General features: G+C 44.9%; 1 protein-coding gene across 7 annotated transcripts in view; it reads right to left on the bottom strand.

The window, feature by feature from the left end:
* Positions 1-4,819: 4,819 nt before the first annotated feature.
* The window catches only part of LOC120716358 (receptor-type tyrosine-protein phosphatase mu), a 44,998-nt gene continuing 26,241 nt past the window's right edge, over positions 4,820-23,576 (bottom strand). For all 7 annotated transcript variants that reach the window (XM_040003892.1, XM_040003889.1, XM_040003888.1 and 4 more), the window contains 5 exons: positions 13,640-13,727; positions 12,011-12,087; positions 11,740-11,776; positions 7,511-7,608; positions 4,820-5,686 (listed from right to left, as the gene is read on the bottom strand). In XM_040003892.1, the coding sequence (XP_039859826.1) occupies positions 5,429-5,686; positions 7,511-7,608; positions 11,740-11,776; positions 12,011-12,087; positions 13,640-13,727 (558 nt within the window). In that variant the 3' untranslated portion in view covers positions 4,820-5,428. The remainder of the gene's footprint in view (positions 5,687-7,510; positions 7,609-11,739; positions 11,777-12,010; positions 12,088-13,639; positions 13,728-23,576) is intronic.

A 23,576-nucleotide genomic window follows, 5' to 3' on the forward strand; every position in this document is an offset into this window, starting at 1 on the left:
AGGAATTAAACTTGTCACCATTTTCATTCATTGGACTGGTTTCAGTGGAGCCTCCCATGCTTCCAGAGACCAACCCGAGCAGCTTCAGGTAGTCCTGCAGGTCTCTCCATCACTGAGAAAAATCTCTGTTCCACCAGGTGCTGGAGAACGAGCGAGAACCTCATCAGGTGTTTGTGAGAACACGGATCAGAAATGCCAACGCTGCTCTGCAGCTTCAACTAATAAAGGCTGATCACTCAGAGCTGCGTTTTTTTATGTGGAAAAGTTTCATCAGAACTTTCTGAGATCCTTTCGACTGTGTGTACATGTCTCTGTGTGTGTTACATCTCTGTGTGCACAGGTGTAACATAAAGATATTTTAGCTTTAAGTCCTTCAGTTGCTGGCGGTGACATCAGAATACCTTCACTGACCACGTCAGTCCCAAATACATTCATAATAAACACTGATAAACTGGGCCCCCACTGACACATGCATGAAGCATCCATAGAAACACAGCTTCTGATTACTCACACACCTGTGCACTTTCAAGATGGCGCTGTGGATGGCAGCCTCGGTACTGCGCTCTCTCACACTTTTCTTGTTTTTGTTTATTTTCTGCGCTTTTGGTCACTCGGACCACATCACTTTCCCCAGAGATCAACTGCTAAACATCAGGCAGTCGTCTCACAATAGTTCTTATCCATTTTTCACAAACCCGGAAAGTTTTTTGGAGATTTTAGTTGGAGGCGCAGCAGCTCTCTGTGGCTCCTGGAGGAGACGTAGACGGGGGACTCACGCTGGTGCGCTGGTGAAACTACATCGGCGAGGATTCTGCACGGGACTCTCCTCCATTCACCTCCCAAATCTCCGCTCCCTTCCAAACAAAGTCAACGAATTACTGCTCTTAAACCGGACTAACAAGGACTTTGCACGCTCTGCTGCCCTCTGCTTCACTGAAACCTGGCTCAGTGAGCATATCCCAGACGCTGTCTTAAATCTGCCGGGCTTCACCGGGCGGACTGCGAAATGGAGCTGTCAGGGAAAACAAAGGGTGGTGGAGTCTGCTTCTACATCAACGAAGGTTGGTGTACTGATGTCACAGTGTTACAGAAACACTGCAGCCCACACTTGGAAAGTTTTTTCATCAACTGTAAACCTTTTTATTCACCGCGGGAGTTTTCTTCCTTCATGGTGGTCGGAGTTTACATCCCTCCTCAGGCCAACGCGAACAACGCACTGTGCGAGCTGGCTGACCAGATCACCACCCTGGAGAGGAAATTCCCGGATTCCTTTACAATTATTCTTGGGGATTTTAACAGAGCAAACCTAAACCACGAACTCCCTAAATACAGACAGCACATAGTCTGTCCCCACCAGGGACAACATCACACTGGATCACTGTTACACCACTCTAAAAGATGCCTATCGCTCTGTGCCCCGGGCAGCTTTGGGACATTCTGATCACTGCCTGGTCCATCTTATTCCAGTTTATAGGCAACAACTCAAACATGCCAAGCCTGTAGTCAAAACTGTGAAGAAGTGGACTAACGCAGCAAAGCAGGAACTGCAGGACTGTTTTGACTGCACTGATTGGACTGTTTTTGAAGCTGCATCTGATAACCTAGATGAGCTCACGGACACTGTGACATCATACATCAGTTTCTGTGAAGACGTGTGTGTGCCAACAAAGACCTTTTGCACATACAACAACAATAAACCATGGTTCACTCCTAAACTTCAACATCTTCGTAAGGCCAAGGAGGACGCCTACAGAAGTGGTGACAGGGCTCTGTACAAGCAAGCCAGGAACACACTGACCAAGGAGGTCAAAGCAGCTAAAAGGATCTACTCCCAGAAGCTGGAAGAACGGCTCTCAGCCAACGACCCAGCGTCAGTGTGGAGGGGCCTGCAGGAAACCACCAGCTACAGATGCCCCCCACCCACTGTTGAAGCAAACAAAGACCTGGCCAACGAGTTAAACACTTTCTACTGCAGGTTTGAGACGGACAGACTCCCACGCCCCACCCTCCCCTCCCCAGAGACATTGTTTCAGACATTGACCCCCAACACACCTTCCACCTCTCCCCCCTTCACCCCCACCCTCCCCAATCCAGACCCAACGACCACCACCACCCTCCCCAATCTAGATTCAACCACCACCACCCTCCCCAATCCAGACCCAACGACCACCACCACCCTCCCCAATCCAGATTCAACGACCACCACCACCCTCTCCAATTCAGACTCAACGACCTCCACCACACCTCTCACCCCCTTTCCTCCTCCCTGAAACTCAGAATACACACTGAGGATGTGAGCCGACTATTCCAGAAACAGAAGCCCAGGAAAGCCCCCGGACCAGACGGTGTCTCACCCTCCTGCCTCAAAACCTGTGCTGAACAGCTGGCTCCCATCTTTACTCGCATCTTCAACAGATCCCTGGAGCTGTGTGAAGTTCCCTCCTGCTTCAAACGCTCCACCATCATCCCTGTTCCCAAGAAACCCACCATCACAGGACTGAATGACTACAGACCTGTCACCTTCAATCAATCAATCAAAATTTATTTATATAGCACATTTTTAAGACCGAAGTACACCAAAGTGCTTTCCAGTAAAATCGCAGTACAAATAAAATCACAATAAAATATAAATTACAAATATATAAAATATAAGATAATTACATAATCTAAATACAGAGCCAGATGTAAATTACCCTAATTCGCCTTAAATGCCAGGTCAAACAAATACGTTTTTAAACGTGATTTAAAAGACTGAATGGAATCTGACGCGCAAATATGAAGAGGGAGAGTATTCCATAGCCTGGGTGCAGCAACGGCAAAGGCACGGTCTCCTCTGGTCTTCAGCCGAGACCTAGGTTGCACCAAGAGCAGTTGGCCCGATGATCTTAGTGCTCTCTGAGGGCTGTACAGACAGAGGAGATCAGCTAAGTAGTCAGGTGCCATATTGTTTAAAATTTTATAAGTAAACAATAGAATTTTAAAATCAATTCGATATTTGATAGGAAGCCAGTGTTAATTTTTCAGAACAGGGGTGACAGAGTCAAACTTTCTAGTGCCGGTCAAGAGACATGCTGCGGCATTCTGGACCAGCTGCAGACGCTGCAGAAGAGAAGATTGTAGACCCAAGTAGAGTGAGTTACAATAGTCCAGTCTTGACGTAATGAAAGCATGAATGAGTTTCTCCATATCTTTGTGTGGTATGTAGGGTTTAGCCTTAGAGATTAGGCGTAGTTGATGAAAGCTAGTTTTTACCACAGTAGAGACCTGTTTGTCAAGTTTGAAGGAACTATCCATGAAAACTCCAAGATTCCTGGCAGTATCAGTAAGGTAGTTAGCAACAGGCCCAAATGTGCCAGTCAATTGTCCCAGAGGCATATTTCGGTCAAAAACAATAATTTCTGTCTTCTTTCCATTTAAAGTAAGAAAGTTACGTGATAACCAGTCCTTGACATCACTCAGACAGTCAAACAGAGGATGTGGTGAGGATAAAGCATCCCCAGTCAGGTGAAGGTAGATTTGAATATCATCAGCATAACAGTGAAAAGAGACATTATGTTTTTCAAAAATGCCTTGACATCTGTGGTCATGAAATCCTTTGAACGACTGGTGTTAGCCCATCTGAAAGACATTACAGGCCACCAGCTGGACCCTCTGCAGTTTGCCTACCGGGCAAACAGTTCGGTGGATGATGCAGTGAACATGGGGCTGCGTTAAATCCTGCAACACCTTGACCGCCCGGGAACTTATGCCAGGGTCCTGTTTGTGGACTTTAGTTTGGCTTTTAACACCATCGTGCCTGAACTTCTCTCCTCCAAACTCTCCCAGCTCAGCGTGTCACCAGCTTCCTGACAGATAGAAAGCAACAAGTGAGGCTGGGGGAGATCACCTCTTGGTCCCTCAGTATTGGTGCTCCTCAAGGATGTGTCCTCTCACCACTACTGTTCTCCCTCTACACTAACGACACCACTGTCATCCGCCTCATTCAGGATGGTGATGAGTCTGCATACTGGCAGGAAGTTGAGCGGCTGGTACTCTGGTGCAGTCAGCACAATCTGGAGCTGAACACTCTTAAAACTGTAGAGATGACAGTGGACTTCCCAGTGGACATCCCTCAACTCTGCTCCCCCTCACCATATCAGACAGCCCGGTGTCGACTGTGGAGATCTTCAAGTTCCTGGGTACAACCATCTCCCAGGACCTGAAGTGGGAGACCAACATCAACTCCATCCTCAAAAAGACCCAGCAGAGGATGTACTTCCTGAGACAACTGGGGAAGTACAGTCTCCCACAGGAGCTGCTGATCCAGTTCTATACTGCGGTCATTGAGTCTGTCCTGTGCTCCTCCATCACAGTCTGGTATGGTGCAGCCACTAAACAGGACAGGAGCAGACTGCAGCAGACTGTACGGGCAGCAGAGAAGATCATCATGCCCCCCTGCCCTCCATCCAGGACCTGCACATCTGAAGAACCAGGAACCAGGCAGAGAAAATCATCACAGACCCCTCACACCCTGGACACAGACTCTTTGACCTGCTGCCCTCTGGCAGACGGTACAGAAGCCTGCAGACCAGGACCACCCGACACAGGAACAGTTTCTTTCCCCTCGCCATCTCCCTCCTAAACAGTTGACCTGTCACACTGCTCCCACTACCAGACTGCAACTGCACCTTATGTACATTCTGTAGTATTCATTCCACCTCATTTCATTTCTGTCATCCTGTAGTTTATGTATATAAGTTTAGATTGGTTATTTATAGTTGGTTTACACAGCTTTGTGTATGTATGTGTATGCATGTGTAATGTATATATAGACACGTGTGTGTGTGTGATTTACATTGCTGTGCTTGAGAGTCACCATCTACCGGAACCAAATTCCTTGTATGTGTCTGCACATATACATGGCCAATAAACACGATTGTGATTCTGATTGCTCAGCACACTGGTGATGCTATGGTCCCTGACACGGGTTGTTGCTAGGTGGACGCAGGTCTAACGTCGTCCTGACGACTGTAGTTTAGAACGAGCTTCCCTTTAGACGGTGCGATGACGCAGATCACATGATGAGGTTTGTTGTGGATTTTTCCAGCAGGTGTAATATTCCCGTTCAGTTTGTTCCTGTCAGGTTACCATACCAGACTCTGACACTCTGTCCAACATGCTTACACTCACGTCCTGATAAGATTCGCTCTCTTGTTGATTACATCAACATTATCCACAAAATTCTCCAATATCAAAACACGACTGACCTCTGACCTGGAATCAACAAATTTACCTCACTCCTCCACCCACGTCCCTGAGGTAAGGTGGGGTCAGAGTTCCTCTGAAAGGAAACAACTGAAGACAACTCTGTGCTGTGTCAGTGTCGGCGAGCTGAGGTCACGGCGGCCTACACCTCGTGTAGATCCTTTGTTCATGTGCATGTTCAACTTTATTGTAACAGCTGGAGAACAGCTGCACTGATGGAGCTGAACTGAACTGTAGAGGTGTGTGTACACAGAGGTTTTTGGAAATAACAAAGGATTGTGTGTGTGTGTGCGCGTGTGTGTGTGCGTATGTGTGTGTGTGTTACCTTCTCTACAGCAAAGGTCCGGATCACGTACTCAGACAGCAGCTGAGTCTCGATCAGCGTCACCTTCATGTCGCCGTAGATCTCCGTGTCATCAGGCCAGTACTTACAACACTTCACCTACACACACACACACACACACACACACACACACACACACACACACACACACACACAAACACACACACAGGATTAAATTGCCTCATTAATTAAACAGAAACACAAACAGAACAAAAGCAGCTGATATTAAAATCTCATTAGAGGCTCCGCCCCCTCCCCCTCTCCTCATTAACAGCTAATTACTGCAGAGCTAATCACACTGTCACCACGACAACCAACGAGGTAAACAGGGAGGGAGGGGTGAGAGAACAAATCAGGCTAACGTGACAGTGTGTGTGTGTGTGTGTATGAGACAGAGGGAGACAATCAGGCTCTATCCCAGAATCCCCCCTCTGTAGAGGAGGGGAGCAGTTCCCTGGTGCCTTCTGGGTAATGAGGGCTGAGCGACACTCGCCTGCAGGTGTGTGTGTCTGATCTCAGGTTCGATCCTTTATTTTCAGGAGGAAATGGCGGCGTGTTTATCAATTTACAGCGTGATTCACAGGAGCACACCGTGAGTTTCCCAGAATGCCGAGCAAATGCGATGAGGTCAGACAGCCACTACCCAATAGTTAGAACCTGAGCACGCCACCCTCAGAGACGGACGGCTGTGAGGAGCAGTGCGTCAGAGTCCTCGAGGATGCAGTGCCGCTACGCCGCAGCGGGAAAGTCAATGCTCAGAGAAGCAAATCTGAAACACGCAAAGTGTCTGTGAAGGTTCTCGGTCATCCAGGTCATCATAGTTTGAGGAGCTTGCAAAGAAAAGCGTCTGGGCTTCTTTAAGTTTCCATGTAGACGTTTCACCTCTCATCCAAGAAGCTTCTTCAGTTATAAGAGCAAATGGTGGAGAGTCCCAGAATTAAGCCTGTGGGAGTGTCCCCAAGATGATTGATCCTTTACCTAATCACACGGGTGTGGGTCCCAATCAGCCAGGGTTTCGGGTGAGCTCATTGTGAAACCTGGCCCTACCTTATCATGTGATTTCCTGAGGTCAGATGGCCCAGGATGTGAGTGGGCGTTAAGGCGTCTGGGGAGGGAACTCAAAACTGGATTATAGATGGCAGACAGTTGGTGTTGTAAGCCCCGCCTCTGTTCAAAGATGGTCGCTCACAGTGGACATAGATGCTTCTTTCACTCCTCTTTCAAACCATCTGTCCTCTCTGTCCAAAATGTGAACATTGGCATCCTCGAAAGAGTGACCTTTGACCTTTAGATGCAGATGGACAGCTGAGTCTTGTCCCGTGGAGGTGGCTCTTCTATGTTGTGCGTTTATGAAGTGGCCGTTTGGTCATGGAAAGGTTGGCTTCAATAGGTGACACAGGGGAGCCCATGGCACAGCCATGTTTTTGTCTGTAGAAGCCTTCGTTGTATTTGAAATATGTATTGGTGAGGCAGAGGTCTAACAGGGTGCAAATGTGATCGATATGAAGCCGGTTCTGTTTATTCGAAGGACCTGTCTGTCTTTAGTTTTTTTCTGACAGCTGTAGGTGTGCAGGTGAGGAGAGACCACATCAAATTGACACTGTGGTTTCATCTGGATCAAGTGTAAGTTTCTGGACCTCGTTGTTGAGGTCGGTGGAGTTTGTGGTGAGTTTTTTTATTTCTTACAACTGAAGAAGCCTTTCCGACCCACAGGTACACGTCTGTGATCGACACGCTGTTTACTGCAGGTGACCGTGAGTCAGAGCATGAGAAGAATAACAGGAGACATGAGAGCGGCACTCTGGGAAATGGAGTCCCAAACTTCATCAGCAAGGAAATAACAACCAGATGGCTGCACCGATCCACCGTGTGTGTGCGGGCACGTGTGTGTGTGTGTGTGTGCACGTGTGTGTGCGTGCTCACCCGGCCGACCTCCACCAGGTTGGTTACCATGACGATGGCGGCGGTATTCTCCTGCCAAACCATCCTCCAGAAATCATACACCGTCTCCTGCATGGGACCTGAGACACACACACTCAGGGTAAACTTCATATTAGACTGCAGAGCTCTACATGAATCATAATCACTCTTTTAATTAATTAAAATGAAGCGCACGCACACACACACACACACAAACACACACACACACAGAAAATATTTTTAATTACTGTTGACAGTCTGTGTTTTGACGAGCTAATTAGTTCATGCTAATCCATTCCTGTCCTCAAGTGTTTTACAGCGAGAATCTGCTGTGAGAGCACACACACACACACACACACACACACACACACACACACACACACACACACACACACACACACACACGCTGCATATTCATGCTCACAGACTGACATGCTGGCCCAAACACTGCTGTTTGTTCAGGACGATGGATTTCTACCTGGAGATCTGATCTGTGTGCGTGTGTGTGCGTGTGTGTGTGTACAGTCAGTGTCAGCTGATTTGGCGCCACCTGTGGTCAGAGGTGGAACTTGTCTTGTTGTTCTGGCTTTCTGAGCAACAACAACACATCGTGTGTTTTAATATTCACGACTTAAAACTGAAGCTTTCTGAATTCTGCTTCAAATAAAAAAGTGAAGTATGAAACTACAATATTCCCAGAATGCTTTGGCACACGGACCTGTTGGCTCTCAGGTTGGATGTGACTGTGAAACTGCAGGAAACCTAAAATCTCACAGATTCTCTGTGATTATTTTGCTGATGCTGTCCTCAGAAAGAGTCTGAACAACACGTCTGAACCTTAACATCCAAAACAATCCAGATGTTATCGAATGCAGTCAGTCCATCCATTTTTGATGGATGACCGTAGCTCCCCCCGCCCCCACACTGAGACGTCCTCCATCTCTGACTTACCATTAGAATACCAACCAAGCTCTCACTATGGTTGTACTGGGGCCAAATGACCCATAACAATGGGCCAGACACCCAACACACCTGAAGAACCCTCTACAGGGTTCTCTGAGGGTAGAGTTTGTTCTCCAAGTCCAAAAAACACAAGTAAACTTGGGCAAACTCCCATGGACTGTCAAATATCCTCGAGAGTCCAGTGTTCTGCGAGCAGGACGAAAACCCCCTTGATCCTCCTGAACCTGAGGTTCAAGTAATGGAGGGACTCTCGTTTCCAGCACCCTGGCATAGACTTCTTAAACATGGAGCCACCACCTCAGTCTCCCAATCCAGATGCACCGCCCCAAATCTCCATGTTGCAGTAGTGGTGTGTCAGGCAGGACAGCCCTACCAAATCCAGAGCCTTCAGGAACTCGAACCTCATCCACCTTAGGGGCCATCAGTAACATTACCCCTAGTGATAAATGGTAAATGGTAAATGGCCTGCATTTGTATAGCGCTTTTTCTAGTCCCTAAGGACCCCAAAGCGCTTCACACTACATTCAGTCATTCACCCATTCACACACACATTCACACACTGGCGATGGCAAGCTACATTGTAGCTAGTGATGGGTGAGTGGTCCCCCTCCTCAACGGACCCTGCTTCCATTACAGAAGGTGTGACTATGGAATTGAGCAGATCCTCAAAGTGTTCCCTCCACTGCATGACTATATCTTCCTACCATCACTGTAGACAGTGTGTGTAGAATACCTCATTCTCCTGAATAAATGGCACCACGACAGCTGACAGCTCCAACCGAGTGTCACATAACTGCAGAACCAATGATACGATTACAAAAATCCATCAACCTGCGACCTACGGGGTCCTGGTGCACTTATGAACACATATTCAAACACGGTATTCATTGTGGACCAAGTGTAGCACAGAAGCCCAAAGCAGAACACAACTCGGGCATGCTGTTCTTTCCATGCACACCCCTCCAGGTCACACAGTCATTGCCCATGTGAGCGTTTAAGTCCGAGATTGGACTTTCCAGCACCCCACCCAGTGACTCTAATAAGGCTGGATACTCAACTGTCCTTTGGCGCATAGGCACATAAATGCTTCAGCCTCCTCTTGTCGGGGCTGAGTAGCCAGAGAGTTTTTGGAGCAGACCCAAATGCAGACACAAGAGAGACAGAACCAAGTTTAAGAAAAGGAGAGCCATTAATTTAGGCTGAAACACAAAGGTACAAAAGTAAGAGAGAAAGCAAAACCAAGGGCTAAATCTAAACTGGGAAACTAGGAACTGGGAACACGGGGGAGATGAACAGACAACCTGACAAAGAACAAAGGAAGACAGAGGACTCAAATACATGGAGGGCAATGATAAAAGTAGAAACATCTGGGAAACACAGCTGACACAAATGAACATGGCACCACAAGGGAAGCAAAAGCAGACACACCAAACTAGAGATGGCACGATACCACTTTTTTATGTCCGATACCGATACCGATATCATAAATTTGGATATCTGCCGATACCAATATGAATCCGATATAGTGTTTTTTAATCAACAAAACTGTTTTTTAAATATCTTGCTGCATTTTGTATAAGTTCATACTCAAGTTTAAAACAACAACTACACTAAAGCTATTCTATCATACCTGTATGCAAAAAAAAAAAAAATTTCATAGTTCAGCAATACTGATCAATCTAATAAACTTAAACCTACACCATCCTCCCTATTCTGGTATTTTAAAGAGTACTTAGCGTAAATATTAAGCAACCTAACTAATAGGGTTCCAACTCCCAGCAACAACAAAAATAAATAAATAAAAAATAGGGAACCACCCCTCACGCTCCACCTCATGATGCTTAATCGACGTAATCAACCTTAATTTGATGCAGTGTGAAAAAAATGCACAGAAATCAATTATTTTTCAAGAAATATTAAATAGATTCAACATCTTTCTTCAACAAAATTGCAGACGGCACAGATGGTACCTTCCCAAAGGAAAAAGTACTATAGCTTACTAGGGTATATATATTAGGCTTAATAGTCACTATATACAGTAATTGACTTCTATTCATTTTACATCAAATTAAAACTTTGGGTGTCAGATAATTATTTATTAAAAGCTAGACATTTTAAATGAGAATAAGAAAGAAAAGTATATCTTTGTGCCCCCTTTTCCCTGTTAATGCCCTATCGGCCCCCCTGGCTAAACTTTGCTAGATCCGCCCCTGCACAGTTACCAGCCGTCAGCTACGTAGAAAAAGATCCTCGAGTAGAAAGTAATATTAAATACATTCTAACAACAGCTGATCAAGCTTAAACGTGCGGCTGTTGTTCAGCCGCTGGTTTCCTCTTTCTGGTGCAAAGTGGGCCAAAAGCAAACCAGAGAGACGGACTCGCGACAGAAAAGCCGATCAGCTGATCATTAAGCAGTTTCATGATTGAAGTAGCAGCAAGAAGAGGCAGTCGCTCCATATATCGCTTGTTAAGCTTAACGCAGGAATGCTTAACAAACATTCAGAGATGGACTTCCACACTTGCTTTACTTCTCTCGGGATAACTTTGTCGGAGATGAAATGCCGGGTTGCTAGCGAAGCTCCAAATGCTATCCAGACCACCGACAGGTCCCGCATGCCACAGCCGCTCTATCACGTGATGCATACTGCTCCGACGTGCTAACGTTCTGAGGCGAGTTACGGCGTGTTGCAAGTTTTGTGAGGTGCTTTCGTGATATTTAATGGATCGGATTACATTTTTTATTTTTCTCCGATATCCGATCCAGTAATTTAGGTCAGTATCGGACCGATACCGATACGTAATATCGGATCGGTCCATCTCTACACCAAACATGACTATCACACAGGAGGAAAGGCAGATGAGAGAGGGACATGATGGGGTGGAGAACATGGAACAACACACAGGAAGGGGAGACGAGACAACATGGAAACGGAAATATAACTAAACAGAGCAAAAAGATACTCAAAAGTAAAATACTACACACAAAGAAATCACAAAGCACTGTGAACATCAAAAGGTGACACCTCTAATCTGCTTCACTCAGCTGATTCTCACAACTCTGCTGAAGTCTTAAGAGTTCTGCACAATGTACAGGTCAAGGGCTTTTATTGTGAAAGAGTCGGTGCAAGTAGAAGCATATATTGTTTGTCTGGGAGGGATTGTGCAATGTCACGTTTCCTGCTGGCGTCAACGTAACCCCTCGGCTCAGGTTTTTTCTTTAAAAACATCACGAGCAGCTAAAGAAGAAGAAGAAGCTGTGGGTTTCTTACCCTGCGTCGCGATGTAGTGGTTGGGTCTGTGGTAGCCCTGGGAGAGGGAACAGAGAGGTTATACCCACACACACAAACTCATGATCATATGAACAAAAACATGCAGTGTGTGTGTGTGTGTGTGTGTAGTTGTTGGGAGCCAACATGTCTGTGATGTTTACACACAGCTGACACTGACAGAGACGGTCGTCATGGAAACATAGTCGACCAGGACATTTCACATCGACGTTTATAGGAAAGTAAACTGTGTGTGTGTGTGTGTGTTACTCACGTCTACATAGTTAGCGTTGATGTAGTCCGAGCCGCCGCCTCCATCCTGAGGCTGCAGACGCACACGAGAGTGATCATCTAACACACACACACACACACACACACTGTTAGTTCAATCCTCAGTTCCTGAGAATAAAACATCTAATAATAAATTAATAACGTTTTAATTACAGTTATTCAATAAAATGATGAAAACTGTGTGTGATGTTTCAAAATGATGACATTAAATTTAAATAATAACTGAATAAAAAAAATGAAGATAAATTTAATGAAAGAAAGTAAAAACAAATCAAAGTTGGAGCTGAATTGTTCCCGTGTCACCGACCACAGAGCGCCCACGTCATCTCTGACGCCTGCAGCACACTGGCTGTTACTACTGTCATTCACACAGATAGGTGTGTGTTTGTGTGTGTGTGTGTGGGGGGGTGTGAATGTAAAATGTGTCCCTGCAGGCCACCGTAGCTCACAGCCTCGGCCTTCATCACACCTCATTAGCATAATTACACGCCACAGGGCCCTGTGTGTGTGTGTGCGCGCGCATGTGTGCGTCCTGATGTTCTTCAGCAGCTGTCAACACTGACTTTGTGGGACGTCAGCTGAGCAGTTACATGATGTGTTTGTGAGACCTGGGGCAGTGTGCTGATCAAAACTGACACCAGATCCGCCTGACGGACACACACACACACACACACACACACACACACACACACACACACACACACACACACACACACACACACACACAGCTTGTCTGAAACTGCAGGTTTTCTCTCTGACATCGTTTTATGCCACCTGACTGATTAGCGTCTGGTTTCTCTATAACTTCCTGTGATTGGTCTGAAAGCCAAAAGCTTCAAAGAAAAGTTTTGACACCAGGACCAAACAAGATCAGTTCACTCTGATTCCAGACTGGTCCTGGGAACGAGTCACAGCTGGACTCTGGGCTGGACTCAAACTGAGACATCAGTCTGGACCTCAGGAGGTCAAAGCAGCAGCAATCACACAGCGCAGAGTCGGTGACACGAATCGTAGCCATGATGGAAAAGTAAAAGAGGCTCTGCTGAACTTTCAGGTGGAAGACTGGAACGAAAAACTGCACTGACTGCTGACCAAGGACTGTTTGGGAATTTAAAGAGGACTATCAGCTCCTGGAAAATTTGAGTACAGAGCCAATCCAGGATCTAAGGGGACCAACAAGTCCTACATCAAGTCCAAGACAGAGACCAAACGGAAGACTTGGAAACACAGTCCCGGGACAAGTTCTGGGACTCTGTCTCCATATCTATGGATATATATAGTTTTTGTAACCGTGCTGCTGCCATTTTGATCACACGAGCGCAGGATGGCGTCAGTTTTTACTGCCAGTGTGACGAGCTCTCTCAGGTCACTCTGAGCTTGATAAAAGGAAGCTGTCTGGGAACCAAACCCTCCTCCTCCTGTCCCCGTGCTGCTGTGCAGGTTTGGCCTGACATGAGAATCCTGCAGCGAGATGCCCATAACTCATGTCAGACCAACACCTGAGGTCAGCGTTCCCGGTCTCATGTTATTAACTGTCCGTGGACACAAACAGCTGAAATCAGCCTCTATGACGGCCCGCTATGGGACGCAGGTGACGTGCACGGGTACGTACAAGCAATGATGTTGCCGTAGCGATTCTTCATGCGGTTCTCGTCCTTCTTGGCCGAATCCCAGGGAGCGGACTGTCCCTCAAAGAAACTCTGAAAAGACACAGAGAGGGGGGTTAGTTTGAAGGCAGCGAGTGATGAATAATGCAGAGGACGTGTTTGATTTCTGTGCCTGAACCACACAGACGCCAGTTTTACGCTCTGAGCAGATGATTAGGTCCAATTAGGAGCAGGCAGCTCAGAGAGACGCCCCAGGCTCCAAACACGCTCTGGTCGCTGCGTTTCCACACAAAGACACGACTTCACCTGTGTGCGTGCACCAATGCTTCACACCACCAAGAAGCTCCAGATTCTCTGTTGTGTCACTGCACATGCGCGCTTGGCTCTCACTGTTTTTGTGGGTCTTTGCTGTGATTTTGTATATTCCTGCATGTCGTTGTGAGTTCTCGTGTTTGTTGGGCTGCTCTTTGTGATTTGACGTCTCTTTGTGCGTCTGCATCACAGGTTTGTGTTTGTATAAATGTGTGTCTTTTGTTTCTTTGTGTTTCCTCTGAGGAACATTTTGCTCTGCAGCTGTGTGTGAGTCTTTTTGTGTGTGTCTCTATCCTAAACTGACAGCAGAATCTTCAGCAGTCATACACTTGTTTGTCTGTGAAGGTTCTCAGTCATCCAGGTCATCGTAGTCTAAGGAGCTTGCAAAGAAAAGCGTCTGGACTTCTTTAAGTTGCTTGAAGACGTTTCACCTCTCGTCCGAGAAGCTTCTTCAGTTCTAGGATCAAATGGTGGAGAGTCCCAGATTTAAGCTTTGTGGGAATAACCCACCAAGAGGGACAAAAGGACCCCCTAATGATCCTCTGCCTAATCACATCAGCCAAGGTGTGAATGCTTGCCTGAGTGTCTTTTATTTAGGTACATTTCTATTTTAAAAATAAAGGTAATTGTGACTATTAAAAGTGTTCTTCATTATATTTTCATGTAACTTTGTTATGAAAAAAAAAGTCAAAAGGAACCATTGGCCCCCAGGCATCTTCACTTTATAAAATTTGGCCCTCTTTGCAAAAAGTTTGGACACCCCTGCCTTAGACCATACACTTGTTTGTTTCACCTTCTCCTGACTGTTGAGTTGATCTACTGTGGGGTTTTTTTCCATCGCATTCCTTCACCTTGTTTCTGCCCACTTCATGACCTCGTTGGTCTTTCAAGTGGTTTTACATTGTCTCATATCTACAGTCAGTTTGTTGGGTTTTTCTGTTGTTTTCTACTCTTTGATAATTGGCGGAGACTTGACTTGCTGGTTGGACCCTATTTTGTCTTTAAAACCGACCTCTCTGAGTAAATCAGCGTCGCACGTTCACTCTTCCTTCTCTACATACGGGGTTAGAGATATTTGGCGCCATCTGACTGATAGGGAGCGTTTCTTTTTCTTTAATCTGCCTCACACCTTTTCTAGGATAGACTATTTTTTCTGAGATAATTGTTTGACTAGTATTGCGTGTGCCTGTGAATACCATGAAAATAGTTAGATCATGTCCCCTTAAGTTTGGCCCTGTCTATGCCCGACTTCCCTGCATCAGGCAGGAGTTTAAACCCCACACTGCTATCACATAATACCTTTCTATAATTTATAAATAACCATATTAAACTTTTTCTAGACCCAAACATCCCCACAACCATCTCCCCTGCCTCTGGGGACAGAATATCTCAGGAAAAACGTAACAGAAAAGCAAGAATTGGCCGATAAAATAAAAGACTTGGATCATCAGTATGCACACACGAAGGATCCCAAAGATCTAAATCCAAAGTAGCTAGGCTGAATCCTGGCTCAGACCCCCGCTGTAACAGGTGTGGGTCTGATGTCTGGGAAGAGGTTTTCTATACTCTGAATAAGGAAACTGGCTCCTAACCCCCTACTTGCTCTCTTTGGTACAGTGGGCGAGGATGATATTACTGGGGCAAAACGCTGGGTGCTGTCTTTTGGTTCCCTCCCGGTGAGGTGAGACATTTTGGTGAGGTGGAAGGGTGCTGCCCCGCCCACCCATGTCTTGCTGATCTTATGTCTCAATCTTAAAAAGATCAACATCTCGTTCCAGAATGAAAATGGCAAATTTGATCAAATTTGGGGTGCTTTTCTGACAAATTACTCAATCCTTCCATTTAAGCATTTTGGATTAACTGAAGGCTTTTCAGGGAGTTTTTAGGACTTCCTGATAATAATGAATTACAGTCGTCCAGCCTGATGTTTCTGGCAAAATACATTTATATTAAAAAATCAATTCAGAATTTAATTAATAGATATCAGATTATTCAAACTAAAATCCATTGGAATTGATCTTTTAAACCCAGCCCTAGTCAAAGACCCTGGTCCGTGATAAAATCAGACAAACTCTGAGTAAGGTGCAGGTTAACAACAAATCAAATTTAGTTTTGAGTCAGTTAGAGTGGACGAGGCTAAGCATCACACTTTCAAATGAAATAAAACACTATGGGTCTATAGTGATTGGCGCCACACCGCCGCCTCGGCCTGTGCTTTAAAGATTCTGATAGTTAGAATGACTCGTGGGTGTTGATTCATTTAAACTGACATAACCAACTGTAACCAGGTTTCTGTAAGGCAGAGTAAGGCTACGTCCACACGTACACGGGTATTTTTGAAAACTGAGATTTTCCGTTTTCGTTTTTTTTTTAAATCCTGTCCACACGTGCAGTTTTGAGAAAATATCTCCGTCCACATGTAAACACTAAAAACAAAATGTTGGCCAATCAGAAGTCTAGAAGCCGGAAAGACTAAACAGGGTTTTGTACCCTCACTAAACCTTCAGGACTTCTGAAAAGTTTGTGTTTTCCTGGAAAGGCAGATAATTTTGTGTTACTATCCAGGTGCCTTCAACATTTCAAATGTTAATAACAAAGACAGTATTTTGGTTGGTGTAGACTCACAACTCAGGAATGAACAAAATGCATACAGCACACATAAATTAATTTAAAAAAAAAGTAAATTTGTAAAAAAGTAAAAATGTTGGGATTTGGGTTGTGAGAGGGTCTGTGTTGGATGTAGAAGCCCCGTCCGAGGTTCATTCAGACGCCTGTCTGTGTAAACGGAGGGACGGTAACTGTGTTAAAACTGCAGATTGTCAGATTAACAGCAACAGTATTTTGTTTCTATCTGCCATTGTACACATAATCTCATGTAAGCAGTAACGTGGCGCACAGCATCACGTCAAAAAGGCGCACACCTTTGACGTTGTGTGACTCAATCTCTGGTTTCCTCGTCCACACGTAAACGCAAAAACTGAGTTTTTAAAAATCTCAGTTTTCAGTGATTGAAAACACCGTTTACATGTGGAGGAAAGGTGCAGACGCATAGAAAAGTCTGTGTTTTAAAACATACCAATGTGGACGCAGCCTAAATCAGGATCTTGATCTCATATTAAATCATTGGCTAACAGGGGCTTAGAAGAGAAAACTTAATGTTTAATAGTTTTAGTCCATTATTTAGTGCAGATGTGGATACTGTATTGTTCTTTCTTTGTAATTGTTTATGTTTACGTTGTTTGTTGCTGGTTTTTAGTTTGTTTTTTGTCTGTTTGGAAGCTGACACAGTCTCTATGGAGATGGGGTTTTGGGGGGGTAGCAGGGGGAGAGAAGCTGCAGAGAGGCGTGTAAGACTGCAACTCTGCTTCCTGGTCCCAACTCTGAATAGTCATATTTTGGGGGGTTTAATAAATTTGTCCATATTCCTAGAAATGAGAGCTGCTCCATCCAAAGTGGGATGGATGCCGTCTCTCCTAACAAGACCAGGTTTCCTCCAGAAGGTTTGCCAATTATCTATGAAGCCCACATCGTTTCTGGGACACCACTCAGACAGCCAGCAACTTAAGGAGAACATGCGGCTAAACATGTCACTCCTGGTCTGACTGGGGAGGGGACCAGAGAAAACTACAGAGTCCCACATTGTTTAGGCAAAGTTACACACCGATTCGATATTGATTTTAGTGACCTCCGATTGGTGTAACCGGGTGTCATTACTGCCGATGTGAATTATGATTTTACTGAATTTACGTTTACCCTTAGCCAGCAGTTTTAAATTTCCTTCAATGTCGCCTGCTCTGGCCCCTGGAAGACAATTGACTATGGTTTTCGGTGTCTCTAGCTTCACATGTCTGAGAACAGAATCACCAATTACCAGAGTTTGACCCCCGGCGGGTGTGTCGCCGAGTGGGGAAAAACGGTTAGACACATGAACGGGTTGGTGGTGTACCTGGGGCTTCTGTTTAGGACTATGCTTCCTCCTCACCGTCACCCAGCCGCCCTCTTTCCCCAGCTGCTTGGGGTCTGCCGGGGAACAGTTAGCGGGCCTACGCTTTCTTCGGCTGCACCAGCTACAGGGGCCTGGCTAGCTACGGGTGAATGAAGGGTGCGAAGCTGAGTCTCCAATTCAGTACTCCTGGCCTCCAGAGCTGCAAATATGCTACATGTATTTATCTACCACAGAGAGGAACACCAACACTTGGTGAAATCATTCGATCCATCCACTCTTATCCACTGTAGGTTCGTCAGTGCTTCATTAAAATGCCTGTAGACAGATGTGTGTGAGACAACAGTCTAACAGCTTCAGACATCCATCAAACAGAGGTGAACAATGTCTCTCTCACACACAGAGACACACACACACACACACGACTGACAGCGTGGAACAAAAGAAGGAAAAAAATAGAAAAGAATGAAAGGAAGGAACTAATGACTGCTGATAGCTGTGTGTGTGTGTGTGTGTAACAGGGCTTTTTTCAGACACTGATGCTAATGCTAGCTGTCTTCTTTAATCACCACTATCCTCCTGCTGTCACTGAGGTCAGAGGTCATCACTTCTAAGGAGACACAAATTGGTATCATTACAAACTCACCTACAGAGTACTACAGTAAATACTACTTTAAATACTACAGTGTACTACAATAAAAATGCATTAAATACTAAAGGATGTAGTATTTATGTCAGGGAGTTTTCAGGAAGTCCTAAAAACTCCCTGAAAAGCCTTCAGTTAATCCAAAATGCTGCAGCAAGAGTCCTGACAGGGACTAGAAAGAGAGAGCAGATTTCTCCTGTATTGGCTTCCCTTCATTGGCTTCCTGTTAAATCCAGAATTCAAAATCCTGCTCCTCACATACAAGGTCTTAAATAATCAGGCCCCATCTTATCTTAATGACCTTGTAGTACCATATCACCCTATTAGAGCACTTCGCTCTCACACTGCAGGCCTACTTGTTGTTCCTAGAGTATTTAAAAGTAGAATGGGAGGCAGAGCCTTCAGTTTTCAGGCCCCTCTTCTGTGGAACCAGCTTCCAGTTTGGATTCAGGAGACAGACACTATCTCTACTTTCAAGATCAGGCTTCAAACTTTCCTTTTTGCTAAAGCTGTCACGGTTCTGGGTCATTTTGACCCAGCAGTTTCAGTTTCTTATGTTTTGGTATTCTTCTGTGTTATGAATTAAGTTCCTGTTTTGATTATTATAATTCTACGTACCAGTTTAGGTTTGTGTCTTGTGCCCTCGTATTTAGTGCTGTTAGTGTCAAGTCTGCGTCTTTGTGAATTGTTTCCTGTTTTACTTTGAAGGTCCCTGTCTTATGTCAGTGTTTTCAGTTTTGCTTCCCCTGTCTCGTCATTTCCTCCCAGCTGTGTTCTAATGCTGTGTCTCATTGCCCTCGTTATCCCTTAGTGTATTTAACCCCCATGTTTCTCTTTGTCAGTGTTGTGTCATCTGTGTTTCTCCCCTGAGGTCATGTCAGGGTTCAAGACTCTGTGCAAGACTCATGTTCCTTGTTCTAGTATACGTTTCATAGTTCTTTCATGTCCCAGCACTGAGTCTTGTTTATAGTCATCTCAGTCGTCATTGTCATAGTGTTCGCTGTTCTTAGTTTCTCCAGTTTAGGTTTTAGTTTAGGTAGCCACCGTCCCTGCTGTTTTGTTATGTCTTTCTAGCAGCCACAATAAAGGCTCGCCTTTTGTTTAAAGTTCAGTTCTGCCTCCTGGCCTGTGTCTGCTCCTGGGTCCTCCTCACTGTCTCCACTCGGTCTGCCCCGCAGACGTGACAAAAGCATATAGTTAGGGCTGGATCAGGTGACCCTGAATCCTCCCTTAGTTATGCTGCAATAGGTGTAGGCTGCCGGGGGATTCCCATGATGCACTGGGTGTTTCTTCTTCACTCACTATGTGTTAATAGACCTCTCTGCATTGAATCATACTTGTTATTAATCTCTGGGCCTGTCTCAATGTGCGTACTTGTGCGTACTTGCGTTCTCGTGTACTCGTGATACGTCATCAGTCGGAGACCAAGTACTGTTCCAATTCGAAGTACGCATCAAGCCGAGAACGCGAAAAAGTCCCGGATGTGTTCTCGCTCCGCCCGTTTTATCAAGCATGCATCGGTGGTGACTTGTGTGGACTTGGTACAGCTAAATATCCCAGAATGCATTTCGTCCAAAACTCAAACAATGGCGGACGAGCGGGCTGAAAACTTTTAAATATTACTCTTTCTGGGTCACAAAATAAACGTTTAAGTTATTTTCAAGCGAGAATGTAGCTGTGTAAACTTCAAATATCTGCTCGATTTATCAAGATATCATATATTTCCAAACGCGCTCCGACGTTTTCGGAGACGTCTGTGACCCGCCAGCTCCATAGCAGACAGCGAGGTCGAGGATCACTAGAGCCGGCGAGAACAGCGGACTCCCGGCACATCGTTTTCAACCCCCCTACGGTCTTTTCGCTACTCAGGTTAAACAAACCCCAGTAGCTGTCTATTGTATTGAGTGTCCACTAAAAATAAAAATAAAAGCGTTCTAACATCTCACCTGCTTGTTTTTATTAAGGTATGTACACGTATGTACATGTACACTATTTTTATTAATAGAGATTTCACTACTGAGGTTAAACATGATATATAAGTCACTTAGATCACTTCTAAATGTTAATGTTTGGTTTATTTCAGTGTTTTATTTGTTCCTGAGTAAACCGGTTTGGCTGTGATTAAAGCTTCATAACATATTACTCACAGTTAAATTAAGAGGGGACAGCAGTAAAAACTCCGGACCTGTGACATCATCAAGTACGCTGGTGTTCCAATTGTACAAATCGCGAGTCCGTGCTCGCGTACTTGAGAATTGAGAAAGGGCCTCTGTCTCTCTTCCACAGCATGTCTTTATCCTGTCTTCCTTCTCTCCCCCCAACCAATCACAGCAGATGGCCCCGCCCCTCCCTGAGCCTGGTTCTGCCGGAGGTTTCTTCCTGTTAAAAGGGAGTTTTTCCTTCCCACTGTGGCCAAAGTGCTGCTCATAGGGGTCATATGATTGTTGGGTTTTTCTCTGTATCTATTATTGTAGGATCTACTGTACAATATAAAGCACCTTGAGGTGACTGCTGTGTTATTTGATGCAATATAAATAAAACTGAATTGAATTCAATTGAATTATAATAAATAGCTCTAATATATACAAATAGCTCAACTATAAATATCAAGATTATTAGTGGGATTAAATAAATGTGATTGACATTTTACTCTGTAAAACGTTGTCATTCGTTATTTTACTGAGTGTGTGCAAAAGGGTGCAACTGTTACACTGTATACTGTACATTAGGTGGAGGAGTTGTACAGAGATATCCACAGGAAAGAATCATTTCCTGTGTTGTTCATTGGTGCATTATGGGCAGTGTTGGGTAAGTTACTTTAAATTAGTAATTTAGTTACATTACTAGTTACTTCTATCAAAAGTAACTCAGTTACTTCAAGTTACTCGTTACTTTCAGAGTAACTAGTTACTAGGGAAAGTAACTTTGGTTTTACTCAGAATTCTCTTGTTAATGTATTGCTTCCGTAACCCAGCAAGATTGCCAGTCTTCTAGCTTGCTTACTTGCCACAAGTGCACTGTGCCACCTACCAATAGAAAGGAAAAAATAATGTGCACATTTCCACGAGAGAAATCCCACGCCTGATACAATCCTAGCCTGCTTTTTACATCCAACACAAAAACTGCAGTCGTGGTGCTTTCGATTGTACTCAGAACTCGGAAATTCTGCCTTCTGAATAGGAAGATGTAGGTAACACCAGACTGAAGATGAGCTGCATACAGGGCTGGACTGGGACAAAAAAATCGTCCCGGGGAATTTGACCATTATAGGAAAAAATCATAAAGCCTTTGAATGAAAATAAACACTGTTGTGACAGTGATGTACACTGTTCTGATGGTATATATGTATCAATCTATCAATTGTTTGTTGCAAGACTCAGATAATTATTTTTTTAAAAGTGAGACATTTTAAATGAGAATAAGAAAGAAAAGTATTTCTTTGTGCCCCCCCTTTCCCTTTTAATTCCCTACATGGACCCCTGGCAACACTTTGCTAGACCCGCCCCTGCACAGTTACCAGCTGTCAGCTACTTAGAAAAGGATCCTGGTGTTATTTGTCTCTCAGAAACAGTTCATAACTTCAACTCATTCATGTCACCTAAAAGGTAAACCTGTTTCTCCATCACAGCTCTGATGATTCAGTAAGGACATCTCCTGGTTTCATCTTCATGTGTCCCTCTCACCACATATCCAAACCGACATCATGACCAGCAGGTTTACAGCTGTGGCTCCAGCAAACATCAGCCGATACTAGAAATTAATATTAAATAAATTCTAACAACAGCTGATCAAGCTTAAACGTGCTGCTATTGTTTAACGCGACATCCGCTGGTTTCCTCTTTCTGGTGCAAAGTGGGTGATAAATAAACAAGAGAGAAAAGCCGATCAGCTGATCATTGATCAGTTTCATGATTGAAGTAGAAACAGGAGAGGGAGGGGCAGAGAATGAGAGAAGAAGAGGCAGCTGTGCAGCGTAAACACAGAATAACTCCAGCTTTGTGTCTTTTTTCATTGTAGCTGAAGTCCGGGACAAACTGTGTTCCTTTTCACCTCAATACCAAACGTGTAATATTTTCTCTGAATACGAGACGATTCCGTTTTTTACGGGACGGTTGGCAACTCTAATAATTAACTTTATGAACAAAATAAAGTCAACATCAGTAACATAGCACCACCCAGCTGTATAGAAACTCCGTCATGCTAGCTAGCACGCAGTATGAAAAAGTCAGCACAACGAAAATAAACTCCACCTAAACTTGGTTCATATCTGACCCAGATGGACTGCAGGTTATAACTTCTTACCTGAAGTTCAGTTCACCTGATACTCTCAGACCAGCGGCCGCTTCGGGTCTCTCCTCTTGCCTCCCTTTTCCTTCATCCACCTGCTGGCTTCCACCACTTGCTAATGTTATTGAATCTGTGGAAGCACCGCGTTAGCCACCACACGAAGTAACGAATAACGAGTCTATCTAAATCCCAGTAACGAGTAACGCGTTCCTGGTTTTGGCATAATAACTAGTTACCGTGCTCGTTACCACAATAATAACGTAGTTACTGTAACGCGTTACTTAATAACGCGTTAGTCCCAACACTGATTATGGATAATCCTAATCTCTCACTGAGGTAGCTCCTGTGACTGGCCAGCACATCGTGGAGTGGGTGGCAGATAAGGAAGATAAGGACAATGGCAGCATTGTCCTTATCTTGGACAACATCCACTTCAGTCTGTGCATCCCCGACCCTCAACCTGCTCCCTCAGCATGCAACAGCATGGAGGACGGCACTGGCCACAATAGACTCGTAGAAACTCCTGAGCATTGTCCGAAAGAGGACGGTCCCTTGTGGTGCCCCTGTGTTGCTGATCACCTTGTCAGACATGCAATGTGGAAGACGCACATATTGTGGTCTTCTTGTCAGGTATTCAACAATCCAGGACACCAGAGAAGCATCCACCTGCATCGCTGTCATCTCCCAGGATGGTCGGCCTGATGGTGCTGAAAGTACTGGAAAAGTAAAAAAAACATGACCCTCACAGCGCTCG

Source organism: Simochromis diagramma, unplaced genomic scaffold (genome assembly GCF_900408965.1).
Source record: "Simochromis diagramma unplaced genomic scaffold, fSimDia1.1 OVJJ01000367.1, whole genome shotgun sequence".
In the NCBI taxonomy this organism is placed as follows: Eukaryota; Metazoa; Chordata; class Actinopteri; order Cichliformes; family Cichlidae; genus Simochromis; species Simochromis diagramma.